Raw genomic sequence first — 27,962 nt, 5'->3', positions numbered from 1 at the left:
CGGACACAGGGACGAACACCCGCGCCCGCGTCACACATGATCTTATTTCAGTGTTAATCCCTTTTACGCAACTCTTTTGGATTTTGCCGTTTTGGATGCGACTTTTCTCCTTTTAAATCCCACTCTTTTCAAGTGGCAACAGCCTCCCCCCCCCCCACACTTCTCGTCATTTGTCCTTTTTGTTGTCTGTACGCGGCGATACAGCGAGGGGGGAACCCGAAGCAACAGCTGTGGACTGGATCTAAACTCCGCTCTATGGATTAGGACTCGCCCCCAGCTGTACTCGGACGTCTCTCTCTCTCTCTCTCTCTGCGCGAGCACCAAGATGAAATCTGCCGAGGAGGGTAAGCGTGACTTTTGATTTACTTCAGCTGCTTTTCACGCGGTTTATGCATTTCTTTAGCCTCTCTCCGTTGTCCGACCACCACTCGGCCGGATGTGGTGCTTTGGAGTTGGGATGTTCTATTGGAACGGGGTCGAGGCGGCGGAGCGGAGACAGTCGATGTGTGCCGCTCCCTGTGGTTTTGGCCCGTGGTGGACGTGGCTCAGATCCCGACTGCTAAGTGCTCCCAGAAATCCCTATGGCACCGGCATGGCATTGTGGGTAGAGAGCTGTCCAGCCCCCTTTAGGCTACCTGTTATGTTAAATCACACCGCATCGCTTTATTGCAAGGAGTCCCACGGTGCCACCCACCGGTGATGTCATCGTCTTTCATGGCGGGGCCCCTAAATGTTCTTTAATTTACTGCAGGCGGGAGCTGCGGTGACTGTCTGTCCGCAGCAGACGTCTCCATACGCATCAGTGCGCTTCCACTGTGGTCACACTCGCCCGGCCTCATGCGCCGTACAACCACATCTCCCCAGTTCCCATGCATCCCCCCCCCCCCCCCCCCCTCGTTGTGACCTCAGCCTTTGCCAAAGAGTCGCAGAGTTTGATGTGACCCAGCGGGAGCTTTTGGCACAAGACAACCCACACCACCTCCGGCTGGGTGCACCTTAACAGCACGCCAATAAACGGATCAAGTCCCTCCTGTGTTTATTTCCGATGGTCGTAGGAGCACAAACCCGGCCAATAAAAGCATTAAGCGTGTGTTTTCGTCCTGTTACTTTTTATGGGCCGCAGCATGTTCATTAAGGGGCATATATCTGCCAATGTTGAGTGGAAAAAAACCACCAGGTTTGGCCGTTGCTTATTTTTAGACTGAGCTTATTTTTGGCACCTTTTATTTGTAACTCCCACCTTTTTATAAATTGAGCCACTGTTTTTGTGTCGCTGGCCTCTTTGCCTCCAAGGATCCCCGATAGATGAGGTGTTACGTTTCAACTCGCCTGCATCTGGGAAATAGCTTGGGCAACATCTGCTCATGGGGCCTGTACTCTAAACTCTGAGACTCAACTTGGCAGCTGCCTCCCACTCGGGTGACGGCAATGTGTGTTTGATCATCGTGGTAACAAAGTGTGTTTGTGTTCCAGAGGCATATGGCTATACGCCAAACGTCAGTCTCTCCCTCCCACTGGGCAACCCGTGTCTTCCCTCCCAGTACCACAGCCTCCAATCCAGCCCCATCATATCCGTCTCGGTCGCCGAGCCTCTCTGCTACGACGCCCACGACGACATGAGGGCGGCCGGCTACTATTCGTCGCCCCGTCCGAGCGGGGCCCCGGCGCTGGAGAGCCCTCGCATCGAGATTACCGCTTACGGCCAGTTTCCCGAGGAGGAGGTGGAGAAGAGCAACCTCCCCGTTGCCAAGCGACTCAACTCCATAGTGACGTTGACCCTCCCCAGCGGCGACAGCTACCGCGACCCCAGCTGCCTGAGCCCCGCCAGCAGCATCTCGTCCCGCAGCTGCCACTCGGACGCCTCCTCCTACGAATCCAGCTTCTCCTACAACTACGACAACTCGCCCCAAAACTCACCCTGGCAGTCGCCTTCGGTGTCGCCCAAGGGCTCCACTCTCGCCCTGCCGGGCGACGGCGGCACCTCCGGCTGCTCGCCCCGCCACTCCCCCTCCAACTCGCCTCGCACGAGCGTGAGCGACGACACCTGGATGGGCCAGCGGGGCTCCAGGCCCAACTCCCCGTGCGGCGCGAAGAGGAAGTACAGCTTCAACGGCAGCGGGGCGTCGCACAAACACTACCCGCACTCTCCCAACATCTCCCCGGGGCGGTCCCCGCACACCTCTCCCCGCCTCAGTATCACAGAGGAGAGCTGGCTGCCAAACACCAACCAGTACACCAACTCGGCCATCTTGGCGGCCATCAACGCCCTGACCACGGACGGGGTGGTTGACCTCGTGGAGGGAATCCCCACCAAGGCCCGCAAAACCAGCTCGGAGCAAAGCCCCACCGTCAGCATGAAGGTGGAGCCGGAGGGCGAGGAGCGCCGGGGGGAGCTCCGTCAGGAAGATCACTCCTCCAACCGCCCGCCGTTAAAGAAGGAGGGCTGCAGTGGCGTGTTTCTGGATGTGCCACAGCACCCATACTCCTGGTCCAAGCCAAAGCAGTATGTCAGGTAATAAATCAATGAGGTGCAGATTAGTCCGTGGTTCTATTTCATAAACCTCAAATAAAACCTGTGTGCTTAAGATTTATTCATTTACTTTTACTAAACATTTAAACATAAATAGATTTATCACAGGCTCTGGCATATCGCAGTCTTGACATTCTGCACATTCTACCTTGATAAGCGGATCTAAAATAAGCCCTCCTCACTGACTTGCTGGACATGTTTTGTCCTCCCAACAGCCCGTCCCTGCCCGCTCTCGACTGGCAGCTCCCGTCCAGCTCGGGGCCTTACAGCCTGCAGATCGACGTGCAGCCAAAGTCCCACCACCGGGCGCACTACGAGACGGAGGGCAGCAGGGGAGCTGTCAAGGCCCTGGGAGGAGGACACCCGGTCGTTCAGGTCTGCCAAACCAGCGCTTCCTGAATTCTTTGTTTTGTGGCGTCTTACTGCCACTCGCATACAGTGATCTTCTATTATTTGGGGAGTGGAAATAATCAAATATTTCACTTGAAATGAGCTGAAATACCCTTTAAAAAAAACATCATTTTCACATATCAACATTTCGGAGTTCCTCTGAGTTATATCACGACCCCCTCAGGGGCCCAAACCCCATGTTGAGAACCAGTTAACTGGACTGTTTGGGTTCCGGTAATGATTAGAGAAACACACGGTGCAGTCATTGGACCCTATTTTTCCACCACCCCCCCCCCCCCCCCCCCCCCCTTTTTTTTTTACCTCAGTGTTAAAATAGATTGGGGCGACATGTGTTTCATAGCCTGGCCGTTATATTATTCAGACATTTCTGAATGGAATACCATAGGTTTGCTATTAGGCAGACCGGTCCACTCCGTCCGTCAGTTCCTGTCCAGACGAGGGTGACTCAGACTTTTCCATTGCGTTTGTCGAGTGCAGCGCAGACAGATGCAAAGTGATGTAGCATGGCCCGTAAGCGCTTAGTCATGTGCTTCAACCGCAGTACCTCTGGTGGTCGAGTCTTGAGAAGAGAAAAATGTGGACAACTGCAGATATGTTTTGGTTTTAAAACCATCTGGTCCCCCGACCATTACCCCAGACGTCTTACCTCAGTCTCTGAATAAATAAAGGATCTGCAGCTCGGAGTGGGACAAACGAGCTGTCTGTATAATTAATACCTTTTGACATTTAATAATAACACATTGCAATAATCTGCAAGTTAACGAGACAGCCTTCATATGAGCCAGAGTTTTCTGTGTTTGCACTTCGCTTTTAGTGAGCTAATCATGCCCCTTTTGTTTGAATGGGGGATGCTAACACTGCTAAGTGGACATTTTAAGGACAAACTGCTGTGTTCCAAAAGTAATCAACATTCTAACTGAACAGATTTGTATGTTAAAAAAGTGACATAGAAATAGTATACTTCTATCCTGCCGAGCACACCTGAGAAAGGTGGTTAGCGGCTGGCTAGTGACGATTGTGGCGCATTTAGCAGCTGATGAAACAGATTTCTCCTAAGAGTTGGTAAAAATCAAAACACAGTTTAAAGGAGTGAATATTTCACTTCTATTCTTCAGATGTTGGTCGTTTGCACAAGATGTGAATAACTGTTTCCCCCCCGCAACCCCATTTATTAGCCTGTTAGCCTACACAAGTATATTCACCTTTATGTAGGAGTTAGTTTTCTAGTAAATTGAAACTAAACTATTTGGTACGGACTCTTAGAAGATGAGTATGCTTTTATGCAAACAGAAAATGTACATGTTGTACGTCAGAATGGAACATCATTCAGGAGATGAAAATTTCCTATACAGTTTATTTATGTCAAGAAACATCTTTTTTTTTTAAGAGCTGAGCATGTTAACATGTTGTAATAATGTCCTTTTGTATGCGGTTATGAAACAGTTGCTGCACCTCCAGCCACACATCGGTACAGGATATTTGTCCATGAGAAGGTGCTAATGATTTAATGACAGGGGGGTCTGGGTTCAACTCGGCCGAAAGACAGGGTGTGTGTTCTCTTTCAAACCCAACCCCAATCCTCCCCTTTTACTTTTCAGCCGGGTAGCACGCCCAACCACACAGACTTCCCTTTGTTTAGGAAAGTTCCCCCCGCCTGTGCGGCTTACATCATCGCGCCCCTCGTCCTGCGGAGGCGGCAGCACGCTCGGAACCACACATGTTTCTGGCAGGCTCCATTTGAAGATGTTGACGGGAGCCTCCGTACGAGGCGGCCCCCGTCTCTGTGACTCTGATTACACGGTGCACGCGGCGCAGCAAACCTCTGCAATGCTGGACGCCGGCTGGACGAAGACGCCCCTCTGACTCAGAACCCCCGCCCTGAGTTTATTCTGGAAGCTCCTGTTTCCCGTTTGACACACTTCCTTTTTCTCGTCTGTCCGTGACCAGCATCCAGCGTGGCTTAACTGGCTATTTTTATTGTCCTTTTTCTGCCATCGCCGCTGCTTTCCCTTGCCACGCCCGCCCTCACGCCAGCAGCAGACTGAAGTACGCTCCTCTGAGGTGCTGTGTGCAGTCCTCGCCGTGAGACCTACACGCCACACTTTGGTGGAGAGGAAATACCTCCTATTAAAGTCTTTTACCTAGCTTTCATGATCTAACCATTGAATAAAAGAGTCCAAATGCTTATATATATATATAATACATATACTTCTGAATAGAGGGGGAGCCCCGGCGGCCCTCACCCTTCTCTCCTCCCCTCTGGTGCTTCGAGCAGCCACAGGCTCGGCATTCCTCTTGTGGGTGATGATATGAACTGGGGAGTGCAGGCCGAATCCAGCCAGCAGTCTTCACATGGAGCGGTATCGGGCAGATTTAATTGCTCTGGAAAAAAAAAAAAAATCACAACTGTCGTCGGCTGCAGCTGTTTTATGAAAAATACTTTTCGGAGCATGAAAAAAGTTCCCTGATTCCAGGGTTGCTGCTGAGATAATATCACGTCTCCCGATGATAGACGGTAGTGCCGAAGTGAACACAGACGCCTTCCCAGAGGCAAAGTTTGGGAGCGATCAAAAAAGCAGCTGAAATCGCTCAGACATTTATCGGCTGTGATTATCCGCGTTTGCTTTGAATGTTGCGCTGATAATAATTCAAAGCACATAATCAGCAATCTGCTTGTAATCACTGTTTTGAACGTAACCGTGTGAGCCGGCTTCCTCGCTTCATCACCCTACTTCCTGCTGCCTAAATAAACAGCATTGCTAGGCAGCAGCCCATTTCCTTACACAAACACACACACACAGGGCTCTTAAAACCCGACAGGGATCCTCCTCCCAATCACGTCGGTCCGGCGCTTTCACCCTCGTTGTGGGCGCTCTTCCCCTGGACACCTTGGCGCACGGACGCTGACTTTGCGCGCGCGATTTGACCCAGAAGGCCATTATTTATGAGTATTATGATTATGATTATTTTAGTTATCTTTCCTTTTTTATAGGCCTATGTATTAGCTAAATGCATTGAGAAGACTGGTCTCTATGTTTTGTAATTAAGCAGTTTCAAAGTTATTATTGCATGAATTTGAACATTAAGTCATTAAAACAATTAATATTATTTTAACTGACTGACTGACTGGGAATGAAAAAGATACTTTTTGATAACCAATATCTTAGAAAACTTTTTTTTAGTGTTTATTACTATATTTTTATTACATTTGTATTTATAATGGAATGTGCTATATCGCTAAAACTGAATAGCTGATATTGTATGTTTATTCACATACCGGGTTGATATATTTATTTAATAACTGTGTGAAACGGATTCCAAGATGTAACACAATAAGCTCCGCCTCTCAAATGAGATATGTGCCGATTTACACAGTAAATGAATGATATCATTCAGCACAGTCTTATGTGTTGCCCCCTTTTCCGCTCTTATTCGAATTGGTTTGACATCTACGCGTGGATTACCGCGCTCTCCTCGGGATAACACGGCGTCGCTCTCTCACGGCGCGTCGCCGCTCTGCTCAGGTTTCGCCCTGTGGCTTCGGGGCTTTCGTGGCGGCACTCGGCAGTTTGGCGGGTTGAGGTCATCACGGCAGGAGGGCCTCTTGTCGAGCAACACCGAGGGAGGTCCGGGAGTGCTTTTGAAGCTGGTTGCCGCGGGCAAGGCGGCATTTCTGCGCCGTCTTCAACTCCAACCCCCCCGGCCCGGGATCCTTTTACTGATAACGGCTCAGTAGGAACCACACGACTTAAGACGTTTCTGAAACACTAGCTTTAGTCTTGTCTCAAAGCACAACACCGCTCCCCCCCCGTGGGTGGTTTTCCACCACCGCTGAGGTTAGGCTACTGCAGGATCAACATCTTGGGAGGCCCAACGTTGACTGATGGAGGAAGTGTACTCAGGCCATTGAAGAAAGGGGTGATTGTTGAAAGCCGAGGGGCCTGACCTCTGAAAGACCTTCTTCTTGCAAGTGGAGGATCTTTCTTCTTTCTTTTTTTTTTCTCGTGTAGAGGATGCGAAGGCTTAACCCGCAACCGTGTCTTCCCTTTCCTCGTCATCCACTCTCAGCTCCACGGCTACACGGAGAGCGAGCCTCTGACCCTGCAGCTGTTCATCGGCACGGCCGACGACCGGCTGCTGAGGCCCCACGCCTTCTACCAGGTGCACCGCATCACCGGCAAGACGGTGTCCACGCCGAGCCACGAGGCCCTGCACAACAACAACACCAAGATCCTGGAAATCCCACTGCTGCCGGAGAACAACATGCGGGCCGTGTGAGTACCGGGGGGGGGGGGGGGGTATTGGTGACTTTTCTGAAGTAACTTGAGAGCATTAAGACACTCGATGGTCACAGTCGGGTCTCGGGTCTTCTGAGACCTCTCCAGGTCGCCGGCTGTGAAGTGAAGCCAGTTCGGGATTTTCTTCAACTTGCATCCTTTTTACTGGCCGTCAGGGGGCGACTCCTTTTGTTGCAAAAAATAATATTCAAGTTGCAAAAATGATATAGAAGTCCATTCAAAAACGACTCCTCGCTTGATATATCCCCAACATTAGTTTTGTCTATGGTCGAGACAAGTCATCAAGTGAAAAGTATTCCCTGTTTAAATAGCAAAACGATCATTCTGTGCTAAACAAAACACAACAGTTTATAGTTTCAGGTCATTGCGCCCTCATGCAAAGATTGATTTGAATATGATATCCCATTTCTGCCAGGAGATGGAGATGCTCTGGGTTGCTAACAGGGATTTCTATCTGAGCCTCAGGCAGCAGCCTCAGCACTTTTCCTGCGTTTAATGAATTTAACACATAAGCTCCCCCCTAGCCTTCAGCTGTGGGTACGCTCTCCCTCTTCCCACGGGGGGACGCGCCTCGGACACCTCCCAGGGGGTTTGTGGGAGACGTGTTCCTCCTGACACATGTGCCACAGGCCTTGCTAGGTTTGAAATAGTGATTCATGGTCAAAAAGTTATTCATCCTCAATCGTGATCATATGAAATGAAGCCTGTATGAGGAATCCGATTAATTGCTCTTTAATAGATCAAGTGAGAGCACCTCTTATGAGAGGCTCGAGGCGTTTAAGTGGTAAACCGTTGCAGACAGGAGGTAAGAGGAGGAGGATGGGGGACCTTTATTAAGTGTGTAAAGAGAACTTTGTAGCTGTAAAACAAACCATTACTTTGGTGGTTGTAAGATTTGTGAAAGACGAGCATCATTCGTGATGAATGTTGTTTCTGTAGGATTCAATTTTCACCCACGAGTGGACGCCCTGAGGGGAAAGTGCTTGGACGGGGGGGGGGGTGTTAGCGGCGTTGACCTCCTGCTGGCGTTGCTGTTTGTTTTGGCTGAAATACTGAATGCTGCATCGATCACAGGCTGATTAGCTGCGAGAGTGCGTGACACCTCATTCACGTGATTCACCTCGCGGGGACTCACAGACTCGGACCTTCTTTTCACTCCGTCACAAACACAGAATCGACTGCGCAGGGATCTTGAAGTTGCGCAACTCGGACATCGAGCTGAGGAAGGGGGAGACGGACATCGGGCGCAAGAACACGCGCGTGAGGATGGTGTTCAGAGCTCACATCGGCCAGGCCACGGGGAGGACCTTGTCCTTGCAGGTTTCATCCAACCCCATCGAGTGCTGTGAGTTCACCTCTGATTGGTTATTTATCCAATATATTTAATATAGTTCTTTACACCGATTTATCTCAATCCTTTAAATATTTATTTAAAGCTTTCTAAATATCAATCTAATATTTGTTTAATGGAATTATCTCGTATATCTTTCAAATCTATGGAAAGCTTTTTATATATTTATCTAATGGCTTTTACATGTGTATATTTAGCCGCCCTTTTCGTGGTGGCAGGGATGCAAGGGCCCCGCTTTATTTTTTATTTGCGCTGCATTGTGAATCAAATCCGTCTTGACGTCATAGAAATAACCGACGCAAACGTCGCTGTTTTGCCTCAAGAGGACTAGTGAACGCTGCACAGATTTAGAGTGTAATTAACTCCATATGGCAACTGACTGATGCCGTATCCACGACGATGATCCCATGAGGCTTCATCGATTTATGCGGTTAAAAAAAGATCTCTGGCTCTAAAAACGTTATTTAGAGAATAAGATTACTGTTTTTGTATTTCAACACATTTTGAAGACACGGGAGGTACATTTCAATTTCCACTGTTGATTACATTAAGACAATTATTTAATAAAAAAAGTGCGGTGAAAAAAAGACAAAAGCAGTAAATAGTTAAACAGCTTACAATTGACTTTTTCTTAAAAGATAAACACTAGACCAGCCGATAGAAGAAGTAGTTCATGTGTGCAGCATCGTAACTGCCGGTGCGTGTGAACGCCACAGTGTTTGTCCGGGTAAAGTCAATGTGGGCCTAGACTTTATTGACTCTGCACCAGAGTTGACCCTTTTCAGTCGGGGCAGATCAACCACTTTGTGTGGTTCCAGCAAGCAAGAGCTGCCACGGAGATTACGTCTGATGACTTAAATGAAAGACAGTAGTTAAACCATGATGTCGACCCTTTGAAAAAGACCATTGTTACTTTCTGAACAACTGCCACAAAGCAATTGTTTCTGACCAAAATTCCGTCTGTGTGTGACTGAGGCAGAAGGAAATGGAGAAATGTGGGAGTGATTCATGGTTTCCAAAAACAGACGAGAATTTGAGTTTTATCAAAATCAGAGCGCGGGGCGGCTGATTCTGTCTCCCAGTCAATCAGCATGAAAGAAGGAGCCATACATTTAGATGGACGTTTACAGCAGGTCATTTTCATTAGAAAAAAAACAACAACCTACTCTTAATACTAATTTATACTCACTCTTGAAACCAAAAAGTGAGAAGAACATCCTCCATAATTTGAGGGGGGAAAAAAAACATAAAGAGCTGGAGGCTTTTGTGAGCTTGGATGCTCAGGTCTGCATGGGGAGTGGGTGTGTGTTTGCTGAACCGTGAGGCCCGTCTCACTTCCCCCCCCCCCCTCCCACAGCCCAGAGATCCGCCCAGGAGCTGCCTCTGGTGGACAAGCGCAGCTTGGAGACGTGTCCTGCCCACGGGGGGGACAGGATGAACATCGACGGACACAACTTCCAGCACGACTCCAAAGTGGTGTTTGTGGAAAAGGCTCAAGGTAAAATAGGAGGAGTTCTGGACGTGTGTTTGTGTGTGTGTGTGTGTGTGTGTGTGTCTCCCTCTCTGTTGTTGGAGAAACCCCAGGACTGCCTCCTGTCTCCCTTCTCTTCCCCCCGCCGTCAAAATATCCTCCGTCCTGCCAGAGTGCCACATGTGGAGCACATTAATGCGCCATTTTTAACCCAGCAGATTTACATTTACAGAAGTTTCCATTGCCTGTTCAGCAGAGTGTGTGCGTGTGTGTGTGTGCGCGCGCGCGCTCCATGGCTCGGTATTTGTTCCTTTTTTCTTTCTTTAAGCCGGTTTGGAGGGAGAAGGGACTGCTCCCAGATGTTGATACCGGCAGGTTTACAAACAGCAATTCCCTTGATTAGCTTCAGCGAAGCCACGTGAGGTGCATTCGGGCCGAGGCAGAACACGTGTGACCCATCCGTGCCGTGACCCTTTCACAAAATACAAGCTAAACAGAAAATATGAGGGAAGCCTCACATTGTGGCCCCCCCCCCCCCCCCCCCTCCCATAACCCCTCCAGCATTGTAATTGTACAACGGAATGGTGAAAACAACAGGAATAAAATGGATAGCATCATGGGGGGTGAGGAGGCTGGCGTCGGCCGATCGGAGGTTGGGGTTGGGGGTGGGCCGATGCAGGAGGTGGGACAGCTATGAGGTTGTGGAGGGCTTCATGTGTGATGAGAGTCATCTCGAAGTGGATTCTGCGCTGTACGGAGAGAAAGGGGGAGGTTTCACATGACGGGGGTGATGTGACCTCCAGTGTGGGAGAGTTCTGAAGGGTGGGTGAGCCGTACAGGCTGCTGTTACAGTACAGTCGGGAGGGGGTGGAGGTGAGGATGAGTGATGAAGGTGAGGATGAGTGATGAAGGTGAGGATGAGCGTTTCAGCAGCTGATGAGGAGAGGGGAGACCAGGGATGTTTCGTACAATAATATTGTAGATCAAGTAAATCAAAGTATACATTTAAATCACACTGTTAAGATACATTAACCAAAATGAAATCTGTACAGAAGAATTCAGTCATTTTAGAATATTCTAAATTCAAATTTAAAATCTTAAAAAGTTTAAAACTAAATACTTTAAAAAGTATTTGACATGAACAAATAGAAACATGAATCCTGGATTAATAGTTGAAATCTTGATGAAACGAAACCGAGGATACTTTAAAAAAAAAGAAACCATAGAATTGGCGTGTGCACACGTTCATAATATTGAAACATTTATTCTACAAACATTCAGTTTTATCCTTGAAGCTAAAAAGTAAAAACATTATTTGAAATGACCTCTCATCTTATGAGGAAAGAGCCCAGAATCAGGGAGGAAAATAAATATTTGTTATCGTCGTCATGGTGACATGATGTGTTGTCCCATTTGTATTAACTCCTTTTACAGCCCTTACAGAGTCTCTCACTCAATCACCTACCAGATGACATCGGGGTTCGGGGGGGGGATGGGGGAACAATTAACTCCAATCAATAGCAGCAGAGACAAAGGAATGACCAGAAATTTGAGTTAGCGTGAGTGCTGAGGCCCAGCAGCTGCTCCGGTTCTCTTGGTCCAGTCCGGCCGCCCCCGGGGGCCATGTGCCGGCTCTGGACTCTCTGTTTTTTTTTATGAGGGTTCCCCCCCCCGAGTCTGGCACCGGCGTCAGATTCCTGGGCAATCCTAGCATGGAAACACCCTGGGGCCAGGCTTCCACACCGCTGCTCCTGCTCCCTCCCCCCCCCCCCCCCCCCCCCCATCCTTCAACCTCCTTATCCCAGCTGCGCGTGCTGTGTGCCGCCAGTTAATCGACTCTGCGGGCCGCGACCTCCCCGTGGATCACGCCGGGTCTTCGTTACACCTGCTTTCCCTATAAATAGACGGGTAAACAGACGCAGTCGGGAGGAGTGGTGGCGTCATCGATGCCGGGGGGGGTCACACGGCGTCACTGAGACACAATTACAGCTACAAGCAAAACAACTCATTCGTATGCTTAAAGTATAGTGTAACATACTATAGTATTTTCGAATTTGGCGTTAAAAAAGCCTATAGTGTTACTTCACTCGGCACTGTCCGTTTTGCTCCAATCATCATACCCAGGACGGGTCGCCCTGCCTTAAGACGCTTTAGAACGAGGGGTTCATTTGTGGGGGGGGTGGTGACACATGGTGTGTGTTTTGGGACCCTCTTTTAAAGAGGCCCACTGTCACCTGCTCCTCGGCTAGGGAGCATCCTCCGAAAGCGGTAGCCGCACGTCCCGGGCCTCCTGCCTCCCCCGAACCTCGACGCCGCCCCGATGGAAATAGCGCGAGATAGCATCAGTTCGGCTGTCACTCCTGGTTACAGCCGATGAGTCATAAGAGATTACTGCACTGCAGACATCGGCCTGTAATCCAAACCCGGCTCGATCTCTCACCTCGCTTTCATTTCCCCGGGTCCGGCACAGAAGATGTTGTCCCTGATAAGTCACACTCGCTCCACTTAGTGGGGAATCAGGCCCTCCTGTCCTTAATTCACCTCTGCCTTCTTCTGTGGTTTTAGTCGTCTGGGGTGTGCTGGAAGATCGAATTTATCTACTGAAAGAAAAGGGCTAAAGGGGCCAAAAGGTAAAAAGAAAAAAGATTGTGTGAGAAAGAAAGAGAGTGTGATTTTTTTTCTTCCAAAAGCATTTTAATCACCTGAAAATGAAAAACTGGGGTGTAGATCCTAAAAATGTCCAAATCACCAAATTTGGACAGTGACAATTCAACTTTTTTCATTATTATGGAGAGGTACAACTGTAGGCTTTTTATAGGATAACCGAAATTCAATGTAAAGAAATATAAATTCAGTTGTGGCTGATTCAAGTGTATGAATAAGCCGTGTGTTCTTCAGTGTTATCATCAGTGTTATTATTATTCTATTATTATTATAATTAAGGGATGCCACTGGGATTGATAATGGCTTAATTCCAGTAGAATGAGGCCTTGCAGAGGAGAAGACCCTCTTGTGGGAAAAGCACTTTCTTTCACATCTGCTCCGTTTTACAGGACATGGGAATGACCATGACCCCCCCTGCCCCCCCCCACCTGTGCATCTTTTTGTGAGCAGATGAGGTCGTGTCTAATTGTGTCTAATCGTTGTCCGCCGGACCTGGACCTTCCAGGGACCTTGCTGCCAGAGGGCACCTGGAATTACCTGTAGAAAACTGTACATAACCATCACGAGAGCTGTGGGGGTGGTGGGGAGGGGGGGGCCGCGATGAGTTGGCTCCGCTTCGGTGGGAAGGGCGGCCGACAATAGGTCGGTTCCTTCCCACTGATAGAACAATGCCTTCCACACCGAGCTGCTCGGTGGTTTGGCCGCCGCTGACACTTGTGAGAACAATGGCCGTTTTCATCAACAAGTCCATTACGGCCACATAAACAGCGGGGAATATGTCTTTTATAAATAACGGTGCGTGATTCATAAAACTCGCGGGACCATTCGAGAATCCCCACGGTTTCTCCTTCGCGTTGAAAGCCCCCGCTTTGGAGTCCAGATGACGTTGCGGAGGAGGGAGGAAGGCGCCGCCGCCGCCGCGCTGAAGGCGTCCAACGCGTCCACGTGGTTCCAGGGCGGGAAGGAGGATTCTCGGTCTCAGTCTCAGTCATCAGCGCGAGGACAAGGGAACCCTTTCAGCGGGCCGCACAGGCCCGGCCCGGGCCCCGGGTAGAGCATGTGTTTGTGTTTACCCTACGTTATGAGGTCTTGGGCAGCCGCCAGCCCGCTCTTTCACTCTGGGCACCGACGTTTTACTCCACCCAGACCCAATTAAGGAGCACAAGGCGCCGTTTGATTCCCTTTTATACCCGCGACATGACAAATAACCGTATTGTGTATTGTTTGATCCCCAGCGCTGTGCTGTGTGTGTCTGTTTGTGTAGACCTCTGCTCACGAAGAGTTCTTGCCGGGACCGGAGCCAAGGCAAGTTGAGCTTGGGCGTGGGGAGAGCTGGAGAAGGGGTACTGGGTTTATACGGTCGGGGTGGTTTTAGACTTTGATAATATTGGACTTCATCCAGCACAGTGGGCCAGGGAGACAGAAACCATATTGAGCTGAAAGTGGGTAGGAGGGGAGCCGGAGAGCGACTGCTAGTAAAGTTTTTTTTTTTTTTTTCATTGGAATCGCTGCAGGCGCTGTGCAGATGTTGCTCTAAAACTCTGGAACATTCTGTGGTTATCAATTACGTTCCGTGGTTATCAATTACATTCCGTGGTTATCAATTATCCGTTTCGCTCTTTTCAAACACAAACTGCCCACGCATTCAGAGCTTCTCGTCTCTCAAGAAGTTTCCTGGCAACGGGAAGCCAGGCACAGAAAATAAAGTGCTGAATTAGATTTGTCAGTGTCTTTATTGATTTGATAATGATGTGAGAGAGACACAGAGAGGGAGATCTGAAAAACATGTCTGCCTCCTGTGGAGGAACCCCAAGTGAAGAATCAGATATACACCAAGGTTTTAGTCCCCAATATTCTTTAAAAGGCAGAGTTGCTTTAGAAAGCATTTGATTAGTTGTCTAAGTCAGAATTGTATAAAATAAAAAATTGTTTAAAAGTCCAGGACATGAGAGCAGCCTTTGCTGCCTCGTGGACATGTATGTAATAGTGTATACTAAAAAATATGTGTTCAAGACAAGAAAAGGGTTGTCGCATTCCCTGAGTTCAATGAAGGGCTCACGTTCGGAAGCCTGTCAATCAAGTGAGGGCCCCTTGAATGCAGTGCAAGGAGCAATACTTTATATACAACGTGGCTTCATGGCAGAAAACAACACTTTAACTTCATAAACCTGGACACTAACGACGTTGCTTCTTTCTGGAGAGCAGCAGCTGAATCTGTGCTCCAAAGCTGAGGGACACTGTGGGGGGGGGGGGGTGGGGAAAGGAAAGGAAAACCGCCTTCCAGTGTCTCCTCAGACATAATAGAAGCTGTCAGTGCCAAGCTGCAGCTCCTCCGTCTCTGCCACCTCACGACGCCTCTCCTTCTGCAGCGGGCTGTCCGCTCCACGCCAACAGTCCACTCATCAAACTGCAGGCAGCCGCATATCTTCAAGGGAAAATGGGCCACGGCTTGAACCTCTTCTCCCTGCCACGAAGCTTTATTTTTTACAGTGTTTTCATTGGGACTTTAAACGAGTCAAGAGTCCTTAAGACGTTGCAATGGTTTGCTTCTGTGTAAAAATGTTTCGCTGCACGTGTACCTCACTGGGCAGAAGGACAAATCAACTTTTCTTTACTTCTCAGCTTCCCGCCGGTTCAAATGTCCTTTTTCAGAGCCCCGATCCTCTTTATTGTAGCAAGATAAGGGAGAAAAAAAAAAACACGTCATCATATGGGGATCACAGACAGAGTCCTACGAGAAGCGGAGAAGTAAGTTGAGCAGCAGATGTTCCACACTGCGAGCAAGTCGAGTCAAAAGAGGTCGCTCATCTCCTTGCTGTTTTTTTTCTCCCCTTTTTGGGGATTTCGGCTCAGATTCCTGCGTGTGTGTTTCTGTCCCAGGATGCGAGGCCACGAGTGGCGGGTCAGCAGACAGCATGACGTGTGGCTGTTTAATTTATCCCTGATCTCACGGATAATAATAACATCGCTCACAGCGTTTCTTCACTTCTGTTGGGAGCCAAGTAGGTGGATTATTTTCAGATTTTGTCATCACGTAACCTTTTTTTTTCCCCCCTTTCTCTCTTTTCTTCAGATGGTCACCACCTCTGGGAGACCGAGGCCAAGGTTGACAGAGACGCCTCGAAGCCTGTAAGTGATACGTCGTCGTGACCAATCGGTGTCTCATCTCAGGATTAAAAGCGCTGACAACGACGCAGCTGTTCTCAGACGTTTAGCTCGACGTGAAGTGGCGAAACACGTTCGGCCTTCCCATGAAAAAAACTAAGCAAATCGTAGGGAAGCTTCCACGAAATGGAAAAAACGACTCGTGTGTATTGTTTTCTCAAAACACCACCTTCCAGATATTGCGCAAAGCATTCGTGTTTTCCTCCGGTTAGTAATGTGCATATGTATTTACTTTAGAACATGAGGTGCTTCAGTGGTGCCCCTCAGCCTCTTGTGTCTGACACAAGTATTACAACAACAAACACCTGAAAGAACAAGGATCATGTGTGTAACCCCAGCTGAAACCTTCCTTCACACCTGTTCTTAAGTCACTCATCTAAAATCAGCAGAGTTTTGAAATGAATTGATTCATTGGTGGATCTAAATGTAACCCTTTTCAGGGTGGTTTAAAAATGCTAATTAACTATTCCTTTTAAACAATGCATCAGAACATCAGAACATTGGATTTAGAAACGCACAGATTTGTATCTTGAGAAGCACCTCAAGAGCGAAACGGCAGCGTTGTGTTCAAAAAGGTCTTCAAAAGTTCAACCTCAGCCCTCAGTTTGAGCTCACCAGTGGGTCCCATCTTGGACTGGGACACACACACAGAGAGAGAGAGGGAGGGAAAGGGGGAGAGAGAGAGAGAGAGAGAGAGAGGAGGAGAGACGTGTAGGTGGGAGTCTGGGAGGCAGACGAGGGGATTAGAGGGTGTCCGTGTCTGAGGCGCTGCACCTGCTCTCAGTGTCTTCGCACTGCCAAACACTTTCTCCCACACACACACACACACACACACACACACACACACATATATATACACAGTGACTGCTGGGACTCGTCTTGTCTGCTTGAATAGACAAAGGGCCTCCCTCCCCCCCCCTCCCCTCTCAGCCCAGTCTGCTGGACCGGTCCCATCTCAAACACAGACTCTGCCGTGGCCAGGTTTGACCTCGGCGGCTGCTGCTCCGCCGCAACGCCGACCAAACGGCTAAGTCAGAATACCTCACCGCTTCCGTCACCTGCACGGCCTGACGAACACCCCCCCGCCCCCCCCCCCCCCTCCTCCTCCTCCCCTCTTCCCCCTGGTGAAATGGCCTTGAAATGGGGGGATTGGGGGGGGGGGGGGGTCCCAGAACGCCCCTTCATCCTCAATTTGTCACGTGTCGTCTTCCTCCCTCCACCCGAGAGAAACTTCTTTTGCCGGGTTGAGAAGGTCTCGGTGGATTGCGCCACTAACTCCACGACTTTCCTAAAAACAACACGTGTGGACGTGAAGCTTTCAAAGTGACGGATTATGATGTCACCCAATGCGCTTTTTTTTTTACGAGTACGGATCGACGTGTTGGACAGCAGCGCTGCAAATATTCCCCGTCCCACTCAGTTACAGCTTGACGCAGTGCGAAACGTATCCATTTTTATCGGTTAATTCTCTGAAGACGAAGATCGTGTCGTTGAAAAGCCTCGTCTGGTTTCAATTCATTTAGCGACGGCTGTGTTTTCACGCGTCAGCTCTCACCATGGATAGTCGAGACCGGGGGCCGTCTTCCATCCACCCATTTGGGAGACAGATGGCTTCCTCCCAGGGCCGGGTCTAGACAGGCAAGTTTGAGGGGGCACAACATTTATTTGAGGGGGGCCAGGACCCCTCTTGCCCCTGCCTAGACCCGGCCCTGCTTCCTCCCTCCCTACTGAGCAGCACAGACTTAAACATCCTCTCCGGTTGGGGTCCATGGAAGTGGTCGCTCCTCGGGCAGCAGGACAAATAAACTATCAGCACACACAACTCCAGGCTCAGGAGGACCGGTTCAGTCCAGGCCTCACATCCTCTCTGCTGACCTGCAAGACAGAAACAATACTACGGAAGCCCCGATGTGTCAAGGGAGGAAACGACCATTGGGATGATCTGTTTCCGAAGTTGGAAGTGTTTATGACTTAAGAACTTAAGAACAGGCGAAAAGAAGGAAAATTAATAAATAGAAGAAGAAAATAAGACAACTAAAATCAGCTGAGTTTGAAATGAATTGATTCATTGGTGGATCTAAATGTAACCCTTTAAAAAAAAAAAAGGCAAATTAACTATTCCTTTTAAACAATGCACACCGTTGATATTAAGACGGGATGTAGAAACGCACATTAAGTACACAAACAGATTTGTATACTGAGAAGCACCTCAAGAGCAAAACAGCAGCATTGTGTTCAAAAAGAAAAATATTTTTTCTCCACCATAAAACACCAAAAATGCCTTCAATGCACCAAAGAATTAATCTGTTGATCTATAAATGAGAGTAATGGGTAAACTCAGTTTCCTGTTTTGGATGCAAATTGTATTTTCTCACATTGTGATTTCTTTACGGATGAGAGGATTCCAAAATGACCAATAGAGATTGTGTCATCAATTTCACTTTAAATAATTACAAAAAGATAGAATGCGACTTGGTGAAAACCTTATTCCATGAGTTGAATGAGAGATTTACACAATACAATAAGTGTTACAATATAATTTGATTTGTTTGCTGATACAAACTACAGGAATAGATTTCTTAATTTGATTTTTTTTTATGTTTGTTTCAGAACTCGCTACTCATTGAAATCCCTCCGTATCGGAGCCAAAGACTCTCCGCTCCGGTCCACGTCAACTTCTACGTCTGCAATGGCAAGAGGAAAAGAAGCCAGTACCAGCGCTTCACTTACGTCCCTGCCAGTGGTAAAGATCTCTTCCTCCTCCTCCTCCTCATCCTCACACCTCCCCACTGCCCAGGCCTCCGCTTTGATTTGAAAGAGTTCAACTGCTTCTCCTGTTGCCTTTAAGTAACTGTTTGATTTGAGAGGTGGACGTTAGCAGGACCCGGCACACATTGGATGGTCCTACGAGCAGAGAACCCCCCCCCCCCCCCCCCCCATTACCTCGAAGCCATCAGCACGTCTTTGCTTACTCCGCCTTCCTTTTACTTCTCGGCCACTCCACCACTCGTCCGTCTGCCTTTCAGACCCCGGAGTCTAATGAGGAACATTTTAGCCAGCGTTTCACATCTGAAGGCGAGAAGAAAAAAAAACCCTTGGTATTCCCCCTCGTCTGGTGGTTTGCTAGGGAGGAACAAAGCAACCTTATTATTCCTACATTGTTAAAAAGGACACAAATAAAATCTATAAAATCTGTTCTTTTCCATACCTGGAGGTTACTGTGGGGTGGGTGGGTGGGGGTTATGGGCATGGGAAAGGCATGTCATTTGAAGAAGGGAACCTATTGCCAAGCTAAATATAAACACTGACCCTCCAACTGAAATGGAGAAACCACTGCTAATTGCGCTCGGGGCTTGGAGCAGAAAAATCCAGTGGGCGGTTCAAAGAGGTGATTCAAGCGAAATGGCCCCGACCCTGGACGTGGGCGACCAAGTGCCCCGCTGTGAAGGCGGTGCATTGTCCTCGGGATGCAGAGAGCGTAAAGGAGGGCAGGGACCTGGAGAGGACGGCTCGCCCAGTCAGTGTCTCCCAAATCCTGCTCCACAATCAAGAGAAGTGAAATGGGTGAAACACTTGGAGGGAAAAAAAAGGCAGAATTTTATTCTCTAAACTCTCTGTCTCGTCACTTTTCTTTGCAGCGGCAGGTGTTGCAGATTTATTTTGGTAAAGATAGATAACTAAACGAGTAGAAAATGAAGTGAGTCAGCATCGGGAAAGGCCATGCAAACCCAATGGGGGCCTCGCACGTCGATTCAATGCCGGGAAATAAGATGTGGAAACGCAGGAGGAAGAAAGAATTCTGATTCATTTGTCAGTACCGCTTTGATTCCAAGCACGGGCTTCATATCGCAATGTTTCACCACAGGAGGAATGAGGAAATTGATCCAATTCTGAGAAGCAGTGAAGAAGCTCTGGGTCAGATCCCGCCTGTCGCTTCCTGAGGTGCTTGTTGGACGCTGATGTGGCGTCCGGGGGCTCTCGTTCTCACTTTGTCCGCTAACCAACACCCTCAACCTAGATTTTGTCCTATTCAGACACATTTTGTGAAGAAAAAGGCCGGGGGGGGGGGGGGGGGGGGGGAGCAGCTTTCACGTTCAGTTAAACTTCTCTCTCGGTCTCAACGAGCGAGCTGTAATTCACTTTAAATTGCCGAACCCTGCTGTTGCAGCAGCATATCTCACATTTGTAGGTATTAGCACCGGAGCAGAGTCCAAAGAAAACAAGCGTTTTATTATAGAGGCAGCTGGATGTGTCCTCGTGTTGATGACTCATCCCTTTTCTTTTCATTTTTTTTTCTTCTACTTTTCTAAATATTTTCAGCAGGGTGGGAGAGCTGGGGCCCAGACACAGAGTCTCATTGATGAGAGTGTTTGTTTGGCAGCGGGTCTCCTAGCCACAAACCCACTCGCTAAGTCACACTCGCAGGAAGGCTGGAATCTGTCTTCGCTCATTTAGCTTCTGCTTTCTCCTTGGTGTCCCTCCCCAGCGCCGACGATAAAGATGGAGCCACGCGACGACTTCGACGCCCCGCTGCTGTGCGGCCAGCGCGGCCTGTCCCTGCAGCCCAAGCCGTACTTCCCCCCGCAGGTCATGACCCAGATGATGACCTCTGACCTCAGGCCGTGCCCGGTGGGCGGGCCTTACCCTGTCGGCGTGGAAGGCAAGCCCCCCCCTCTGCCGGCCTCGCCGTCTCCGAGCACCAGCCCCAAGCTGCACGACCTGTCGCCGCCGGCCTTCTCCGCGCTCCTCCCCGGCGCCCCCCAGCAAGTCCAACCCCCGGCCCCACGGGCGCCGACCTCTCACGTCTCCATCATCCAGGAGACACCCGGGCGCTACCAGCCGCCCGGCTTCTACCCTCCCAGCAGCTCCTCCTCCTCCTCCTCCCCCCCGACCTCGCAGCCCTCCACGCCGACGGACGGCCCTTTCTCTCCGGCCGTCTGCGTGACGCCGGTCCAGACGGGCGGCGGCGACGCCAGCCCGGCGGGGGCTCAGCAGCACCCCAAGGGGCCCCCGAGGGGGCGCGGTTCCCTCCAGGAGGACGGCAGCCCGCCGGCGCTGGCTGTCAACATCAAACAGGAACCGCAGGAGCTGGACCAGATGTACCTGGATGATGGTGAGTGCCAAAGTCCGTATGAGAGAATGGTCCCGAATGCTGAGAATCACGCGACACAAACTGAGGAAACTCCCAAACCCGGTCCAGTCCAGTCAGGGATGGTGGAACCCTGATGGGCCACTGTAGGAAGAGTAATAAAGTGATAAAGAAGTCCGGTGGTTTGCAGCAAGTTTCTGCTGTAAACCCTGAATGAGACAACCCTGCCTAAATCCTGCTGATATGATGAAAGGCCCTTGGTTACCCCCCCCCCCCCCCCGCCTCCTTTTTATTTATCTGACAGAGAGCAGCTTTTTAGGAGCACAAATGATCTCAGCGCTCAGGCCCTCGCCGCTGAGGTTTGGGGGGACCGCATGCTGCGCGGTGATTTGAAATAAATTGGATAAACGGTGTTCCCCGGGGCAAGAAGAAAAGGGCATGACGCGTCAATAACCAGCAGCTATCAGCAAGCTTTTGATCCCCCCCCCCTCCCTCTGAATGGTCTGGCTGTGCTTCCTCGCCACGGCGAGTGAGACGCTGCAGACGGCGCGGGGTCTCCGACTGCTCCCGTGCCACTTCCTCCGAGCCTTCTGGGTAAAAAGCCTTAACACTTGTTACCCCCGTCTGCAGGGGTAATTGCTCTGAGAGCTGGCGCTCGGGTCTCTCGGGGGTCTCAGGCGGCTCGGACCCGGTGCAGTTAAAGCCTGAGCTGTTAAGTACGCCGCCGTCACCTCCGTAATGACGTTTCCGACGTTACACTTGTTTTCGTTGGCAAATTTTCGTAAAGTTATACGAAGCATCGCAAACTCAATGTGGCTTCTCACTTCGTTAAACCCCCCCCCCCCCCCTCTGGCAGCGTTTCATACGACGCTTTACAGTCTCGCTCATGTGTGATTTTCTGACTGCGACTACAAATGAAAATGGGATCATGTTTGGGTTTGGGGGCTGCCGTTTAGTGTGTCACTATCTGCACGTTACTACCGGAAACCAGAGACCAATCAGTGTCATCTGTTTATTCAACGTGGTGCAATCGAATCAAGTTTAAAGAAGGATTTGACCCTTTGACCTCTCATCCTGCCCGGTAGCCGTACACCTGCTCTGTGACCTCTGGAGCTTGATACCGTTTCCCCCCTTTTTTGTGCAGCGCTCTCATGTTCACGGCTCTCCCTCCGACTCTTTGTCAGCAGGGAGGCGACACAAGCGGAACGTGTGCATTTGGAGCCAAATGGCATCACGGAATGCTTTTTTTTTTTTTTAATGGCCCTTGTTGGACGTTGGGATTTAAGAGGTTAGAACGGTGCAGTTGAGACTTTGGGGGATCATGGGGAAAAGTATTCAATTCGATGAAACTCACTTTGTTGCTCAAATCACTTGCCGCCACAAGAAGCAAAAAGAAGCTTTACTCTGCAATCGTTTGTCTGATTTACAAGCTCCACCTTTCCAACATAACGTAGCTTTCATGAACAGCTTCACAGCACACTACCTTTCTCGGGAGAAGGTCCGAAAACAGACCTTTTATTTTGGGATGGGCTTGAATTGTAACTTATTGGAAGCTGTTTGCTATATTCTGTCAGATCAGATGCAACAACACAAAGTGCAGAAGAACCTCCTCAATGATCAGAGCTGATTTTTAAATCCGTGACTCCTAGCTGGAGATAATTTGCTCAGGCTGTTGAGTTGGAGTCATTTTTTTTTACTTCCAAGTATATAAATGTTCCTCTCCCTTCGTATTACTCCATTACCTTAAATCCTATAAAGTGGACAAAGGGCTGTTCTTTTCTTGAATAATACCTGGGTTCAAAAACAAAAACAAATAGTTGGCGGACTGTGTGGTGAACTTCCAGACCGCTCTGTGGGACTGACTTTCAGTAACCCAGTAGGAGCCCCGTCATGTGGGCCAAGAACATCTCGTGGCTTGTGGCCTGGACTTGACGTGGCAGTAAAGAGGTGAAGGGGGGGGGGAGGGGGGGGGTGGTTCTGCCCCTCAGACTATTATTCTCTCATTGTCTCACGCTCTGGCTCAGACTGTGTTTGACACTGACTGACCCGGTTCCTCCTGCAGCATTGGGTCACAGTGTCAGTAAGGAGGCAGACTAACTGTTGGAGAGCTCCCTGCTTGTCGGGGGGCTTTCCTTCGGTCAGTCGGGTCCAGCTGTCATGGACCTCCACGGGGCGGGAAACCATTCGCTGGATTACTTACGTATCAGACCTCGCCCACTGTGACTGATTCAGGGCCTTGTGCCGATTCACAGGCCGTGCGGTCAGATTATCAGAGAGGATTGTGGGCTTATAGCGCTTCATTGCACCATTGATTCAACAGTGTTATGAAACAAATAATGCTTATTCATAGTTTTTCCCATTGATACGGGTTGTTTGATAAGTTGCCTTTTCTACGCCTTTCTGACTCGTGGAAGTAAATCAAATCCCCACACAGCCGTGAGACGAGGAGACAGACGCCACTCACACATTTAATGACCTTTTGGCCTGCCTCTGGCATTTAGTAGCTTTTCAGTCACGTGACAGGATCTTCCTCGGCAGTCATGTGGTGCCATTGTAGCTTTTCACCTTTTCACAACTTCTGTGGTTGAAGGTGTGGAGGAACGTGGCCTTCTCTGACGGAGATCATGTGATATGATGGACACCTGGTGAAACGTTGTTGAGAGGAACGTTAAAGTGAGATTGATTTCTAGCATCTCCTTCCTTTTGAATCCTGTTCTGTGAAGCGGGGTAAACCCCAGGGCTTCCGCTCCCACTGGGTGGACGTTGTTGGAAGCGCTTCCATCGCTCTACCGCCTCTCGAGCCAATCGACGTGAGCCGAGAGCACATGACACAGATGTCACACTGGTGCGGTGCCTATATTTAGGACTCTAACACACTTAGAGATCAATACGTTGCCTTTTTTTTTTCCAATTAGATCCCACACGTCAAATGTGCCGGCACAACGAAAAGTGGGCCATGGTGACGGACGTGTAAACAGCTGAGAGGCTCTTCAATGGTCGTTTTATATCACAACAAAACGACTGAATTCTGTCTCTTTACCTTCGTCATCGTCGCGTGAAAGATGGTCCACCACACACGCGGCGTGAGAGTAACCCGGGGGCTGCAGGGACGATGTCCTAAATGTACAGCCGGGCCGGGACAGCCATTGTAATAACCCCCCCCCCCCCCCCCCTGAGGATTCTTGAACTCAACGATCGTATCCTTCCACCTCCAGATGCGCAGGAGGTCAAAGCCAGATCAAATAGCGGAGAGGAGGTCAGTCAGTTCAGTCTGGGCCGGGAACAGCGCACATGGCAGCGGAACGACACGCTGTAGCAGGGTGGAGATGAGGTCAGAGTGTTTATTTCTTCTGGTTCACGTGTATCTTTTTGGTGATGTAACGGTTCACGTGGCCCGGCGGCAGCATGCTGTCCTCAGGAAGCTTCCTGCACTGCGACGCGCTCTGCAACGTTCACCATTGGGACCCCGACCCAGTCGCTACTCAGACCCTGAGAGGGTGTGTGGCGAGTTTAGGCTTAATTCACTTTTTTTTTTGTTGGTATCCCTGTTGTGTACTCATTCATCCTCAGTGTTCAGCGCCAATGGCTTTGCATGCTTTAATAGCTTAATCCATATGAACACAAATACAAAGAGCAGACATGTGTATGTGTTGGTTTCGATCAACGGTCAAACAGAAATTCCTATTTTATACACTTTAGTTTCTTGTTTTTATAAAAGGTTTCACTAGTGTTACTGCACAAAATGACTCCATAAGGTTCAGCGAATCCCGAGGGAGCGATTCAAACCAAAAAATAATAGAATTTTGGTCTCTAGTACGTTTCAAACTCCAAAATCACCAGATCCAACATTTCCCACCATACCTTCGGATAAAAGGGCCCAAAGCCCCACGTCATTAATGTTATTTGCTGTTTTTCCCAGAACCAGAGATTTCATTAAATGTTAACTTTGTTGACTTCCCCTTTAACAATACACTTTTGAACCTGAATGATGAGTTTTATTTAGCTCTGCCAAATCTAGACACAGTGAATTAGAGCACCTGCATAAAATGCCTCCGCACGAAGACACGCTGCTGTGAGTCTCGCCCTGTTTTCGTAGTCCCACAATAGCTCCAGCGCCCCTGTGACCCGCCCATGTGACCCGCTCCTGTGACCCGCCCATGTGACACGCCCATGTGAGATTGCCGCTGCGCTGCACTCATCAGACCCCTCCAGAGGTCCTCCCGCTGCTGTATTAGTAGCCCAACACATGACCTCCATGTCTAGACCACTTATTTCATTTCTTTGTCTGTTACCAAGGCCCCTCCCTCTCCCGTGAGGTACGTGCAGCCTGTCCGTTGAGGAGAGAGGGGGGGGGATGCGTGTTTCTGGGAGGAAGGGGTCGCTGTGGGGAGGGAGACGCGTTGCGTGGAGCCTCATCTCAGGTTTCCAAAGCAGGGAGTCCCTCCGCTGGCTGGGCTTCTCCGAGGCCTGATCCAGTCTGGGGTGTTCCTGAGCCCCCCCCCCCCCCCCTCGCATGTCTAATCCCTGTGAGATGTGAGAGAAGGAGACGGACAGGGGAGAATGGAGCCGGATTAGAGAAGTGAGAAACTGAGTAGAGATCTGTGGAGATAAATGAGGTCACAGATAGGAGCAGTGAAAGCTGATTGAAAACATTGATACTTTTTTATGTATGTCGATTTATTTTTTCTGCTTTAGCCCCCCCGTCCCCGCCCCCCCTGTCCCCCGTCTCTCCGTCAGCCAAAGAACACGGCTGATAAGAACAGATAAACAAGTGCACCTGGATCCTTTGGAGACAGCAGGAGGTTGCATCATCTCTTTAATAAAAGCTCTGGGGATCTCAGATATAAAGTGATTCTATTATAGAGCGCACTCCCTAAAGCTGCTTTCACACACACACAAACACACACATATATATATATATGGATCAGAACTGAGCTTATTTCTGCCAGGTGCCAGGGGAGAACATTTAGTAATTATCTCACTCAAAATATTGAACTAAAAGAAGAGTGAATATTGAGTGCTAATGTTGGTAACTGGTCTGATGAATGTCTAAAGCTGATGTTTTAGCCAAATCCACAGTATGGGGTTATTTTTTGAAAGCTCCTGCAAACCAGTGTACTTAAAAGGTGTACATGATAAATACTCTAGCAAGAGGCTAATGTAGAAAGTATGCTTTAAAGATATGTCATGCAACGTTGTACTGCACATGCACACACTGGGCGCGAGGACTCACGAATACTGATGGTCTCTTTCTCTCTTTGCAGTCAATGAAATCATCAGGAACGACCTGTCGAGCATCTCCGTCCACAGCCACGCGTAGTTCCCCCCCCCCCCCCCCCCCCGTCCATGACAAGACTGAAAAGGGAAACCCCAAACAAAAAGCTTTGACGTGGTGCTTGTCCTGCTCGGACTACAGCAGGCAGGAAGCAGCGAAAAAAACCAAAAGGAAATGCAAAGAGAGGAAATGTAAATGTACTGTCCAGATGACCCAGGTTCCAACGCGTGCCTTGTTTTTACATGAATAATGCCTTTTATGCAAAAGTGATCCGAGGAATAAATCACATGACTTTAGCAGCCACCCCAAGCCTCAAAGTGTGCTTTGAGAGGACCAAAACGGGATTTTATATTTCTTCTTTTGGTGCAGTTTGTAAATGATTCAGTGCCTTTGGGTTATGTCATTTGTAAATACATCACCTGTAGTGCTGTTTTTTTTCCCCATATCTGGCTTTACAGAGAGACGGTTTAAACATTTTTTTTTTTTTAAAGTGCCTTTTTGACTGGAAACGGAAGAAAGATTTCATCACAATTGGAAATTGGCTATTGAGAGTGAGGCTGTAGCAACAAAACCTCTTAATGTATTGAATTGATCGATCTATTGTTTTTTTTCCTGAGTTCAACTTTTCCTTTTGTAAAAGGAAGTTTTTATTTGAGTTAATATTGTTAGAATTGAATATATTTTCGGTATTTGCAACCAATAATAAGCACTTAATCACTAAACTTGCAGTATCACTAGTAGTTTATTCCATATAGGCGTCATGTTGTAGTCACTTAGAGTCCAAAAACAATGGCAAACCTTTTTTTTTACAAACCTCTAATAGAATTCTTATTTCGTTGTGTACAGTCCAAAGATCAACAGGAGATCATTGAGGTCGTGCTTTTTCTGTTGTCATACTCATCTCAGCCACGGAAGGTTGTGGTTAAAATGGGACGTGTCAAACCAACCCATGTGTACGGTTACACAATTTATTTACGTAAAAACTCCTGTGGAGGAAAAGAGGACATTTCAGGCGATTTAAGATCACAGGGCAGTGGTGCCCTTTAGCCTCTTGTGTTCATGAGTATCTCAGAAACAAAAGCCGAATGTCGGGAAACCAAAGAACAAAAATAACCTCAACAAAAGATTTTTCACAGATGAATAAATAAAGATGAGCTGCTGTTCGTGCAGAAACACAGTAGAGGAAACGGTTGAGAACTGACTTTAAATATAAATCCAGAGTCATTTACGCGTACAGACTGTAAAATAACAGTACAATGCAGTCAACTTTTGACTACAGTGATATCTGATAAATAAGGAATCCAGCCTGGAAGCGATGCAACATGCTGGTAGTCTCTCAAAGGACGCAAGCGAGGCCTCTAACCCAAACAGCACTACAAATATATGAACTCTTTTTAATGTTTGTTTTTATGTATTATCATATTTATTGTCTTAGCATGTGCTCTGTTTATCCACGTTCATCATACAGCCTCTTTTACATGGTTCCTTACATAGTGTGGCGTATCCACTCATTTGTTTGTTCTCTTAAAGTAAAACTAAACGGGAACGTTGGCTCCCCGGGTTTTACGTGTATTTATGAGTCTTAATCCTTGTAACTGAAGCCATACTGGAATGTTTACCGCACGGGTTGTTCTTGCTGTGGGACAACTATAATTCTGCTTTGTGATCTATTTTTGTGTAATTGTCAATAAATAAGTCTTCATCTCTT

At 48.7% G+C, this 27,962-nt stretch overlaps 1 protein-coding gene across 1 annotated transcript; it reads left to right on the top strand.

Moving 5' to 3' along the window:
• Nucleotides 1-21: 21 nt before the first annotated feature.
• Nucleotides 22-27,962, top strand: nfatc1 (nuclear factor of activated T cells 1). Its single transcript, XM_037475077.2, has 10 exons — nucleotides 22-344; nucleotides 1,474-2,512; nucleotides 2,746-2,905; nucleotides 7,010-7,215; nucleotides 8,412-8,584; nucleotides 9,948-10,088; nucleotides 15,799-15,854; nucleotides 18,501-18,633; nucleotides 20,377-21,003; nucleotides 26,244-27,962. Exons 1-10 carry the CDS (start codon nucleotides 326-328, stop codon nucleotides 26,297-26,299), a joined length of 2,610 nt encoding a protein of 869 aa, XP_037330974.2. The 5' UTR covers nucleotides 22-325; the 3' UTR covers nucleotides 26,300-27,962.

Source organism: Pungitius pungitius, chromosome 17, assembly GCF_949316345.1.
Source record: "Pungitius pungitius chromosome 17, fPunPun2.1, whole genome shotgun sequence".
Classification (NCBI taxonomy): Eukaryota; Metazoa; Chordata; class Actinopteri; order Perciformes; family Gasterosteidae; genus Pungitius; species Pungitius pungitius.
Note: the sequence above shows the minus strand (reverse complement) of the source record. Positions and strands in the feature narration are given on the sequence as shown.

What these genes read in the sequence shown, in the direction of transcription:
- nfatc1 (XM_037475077.2), top strand. An exon ending in GAGGACACCCGGTCGTTCAG is followed by an intron (nt 2,906 to 7,009) that starts GTCTGCCAAACC and finishes ATCCACTCTCAG; the next exon opens with CTCCACGGCTACACGGAGAG. An exon ending in CCAGATGTACCTGGATGATG is followed by an intron (nt 21,004 to 26,243) that starts GTGAGTGCCAAA and finishes CTCTCTTTGCAG; the next exon opens with TCAATGAAATCATCAGGAAC.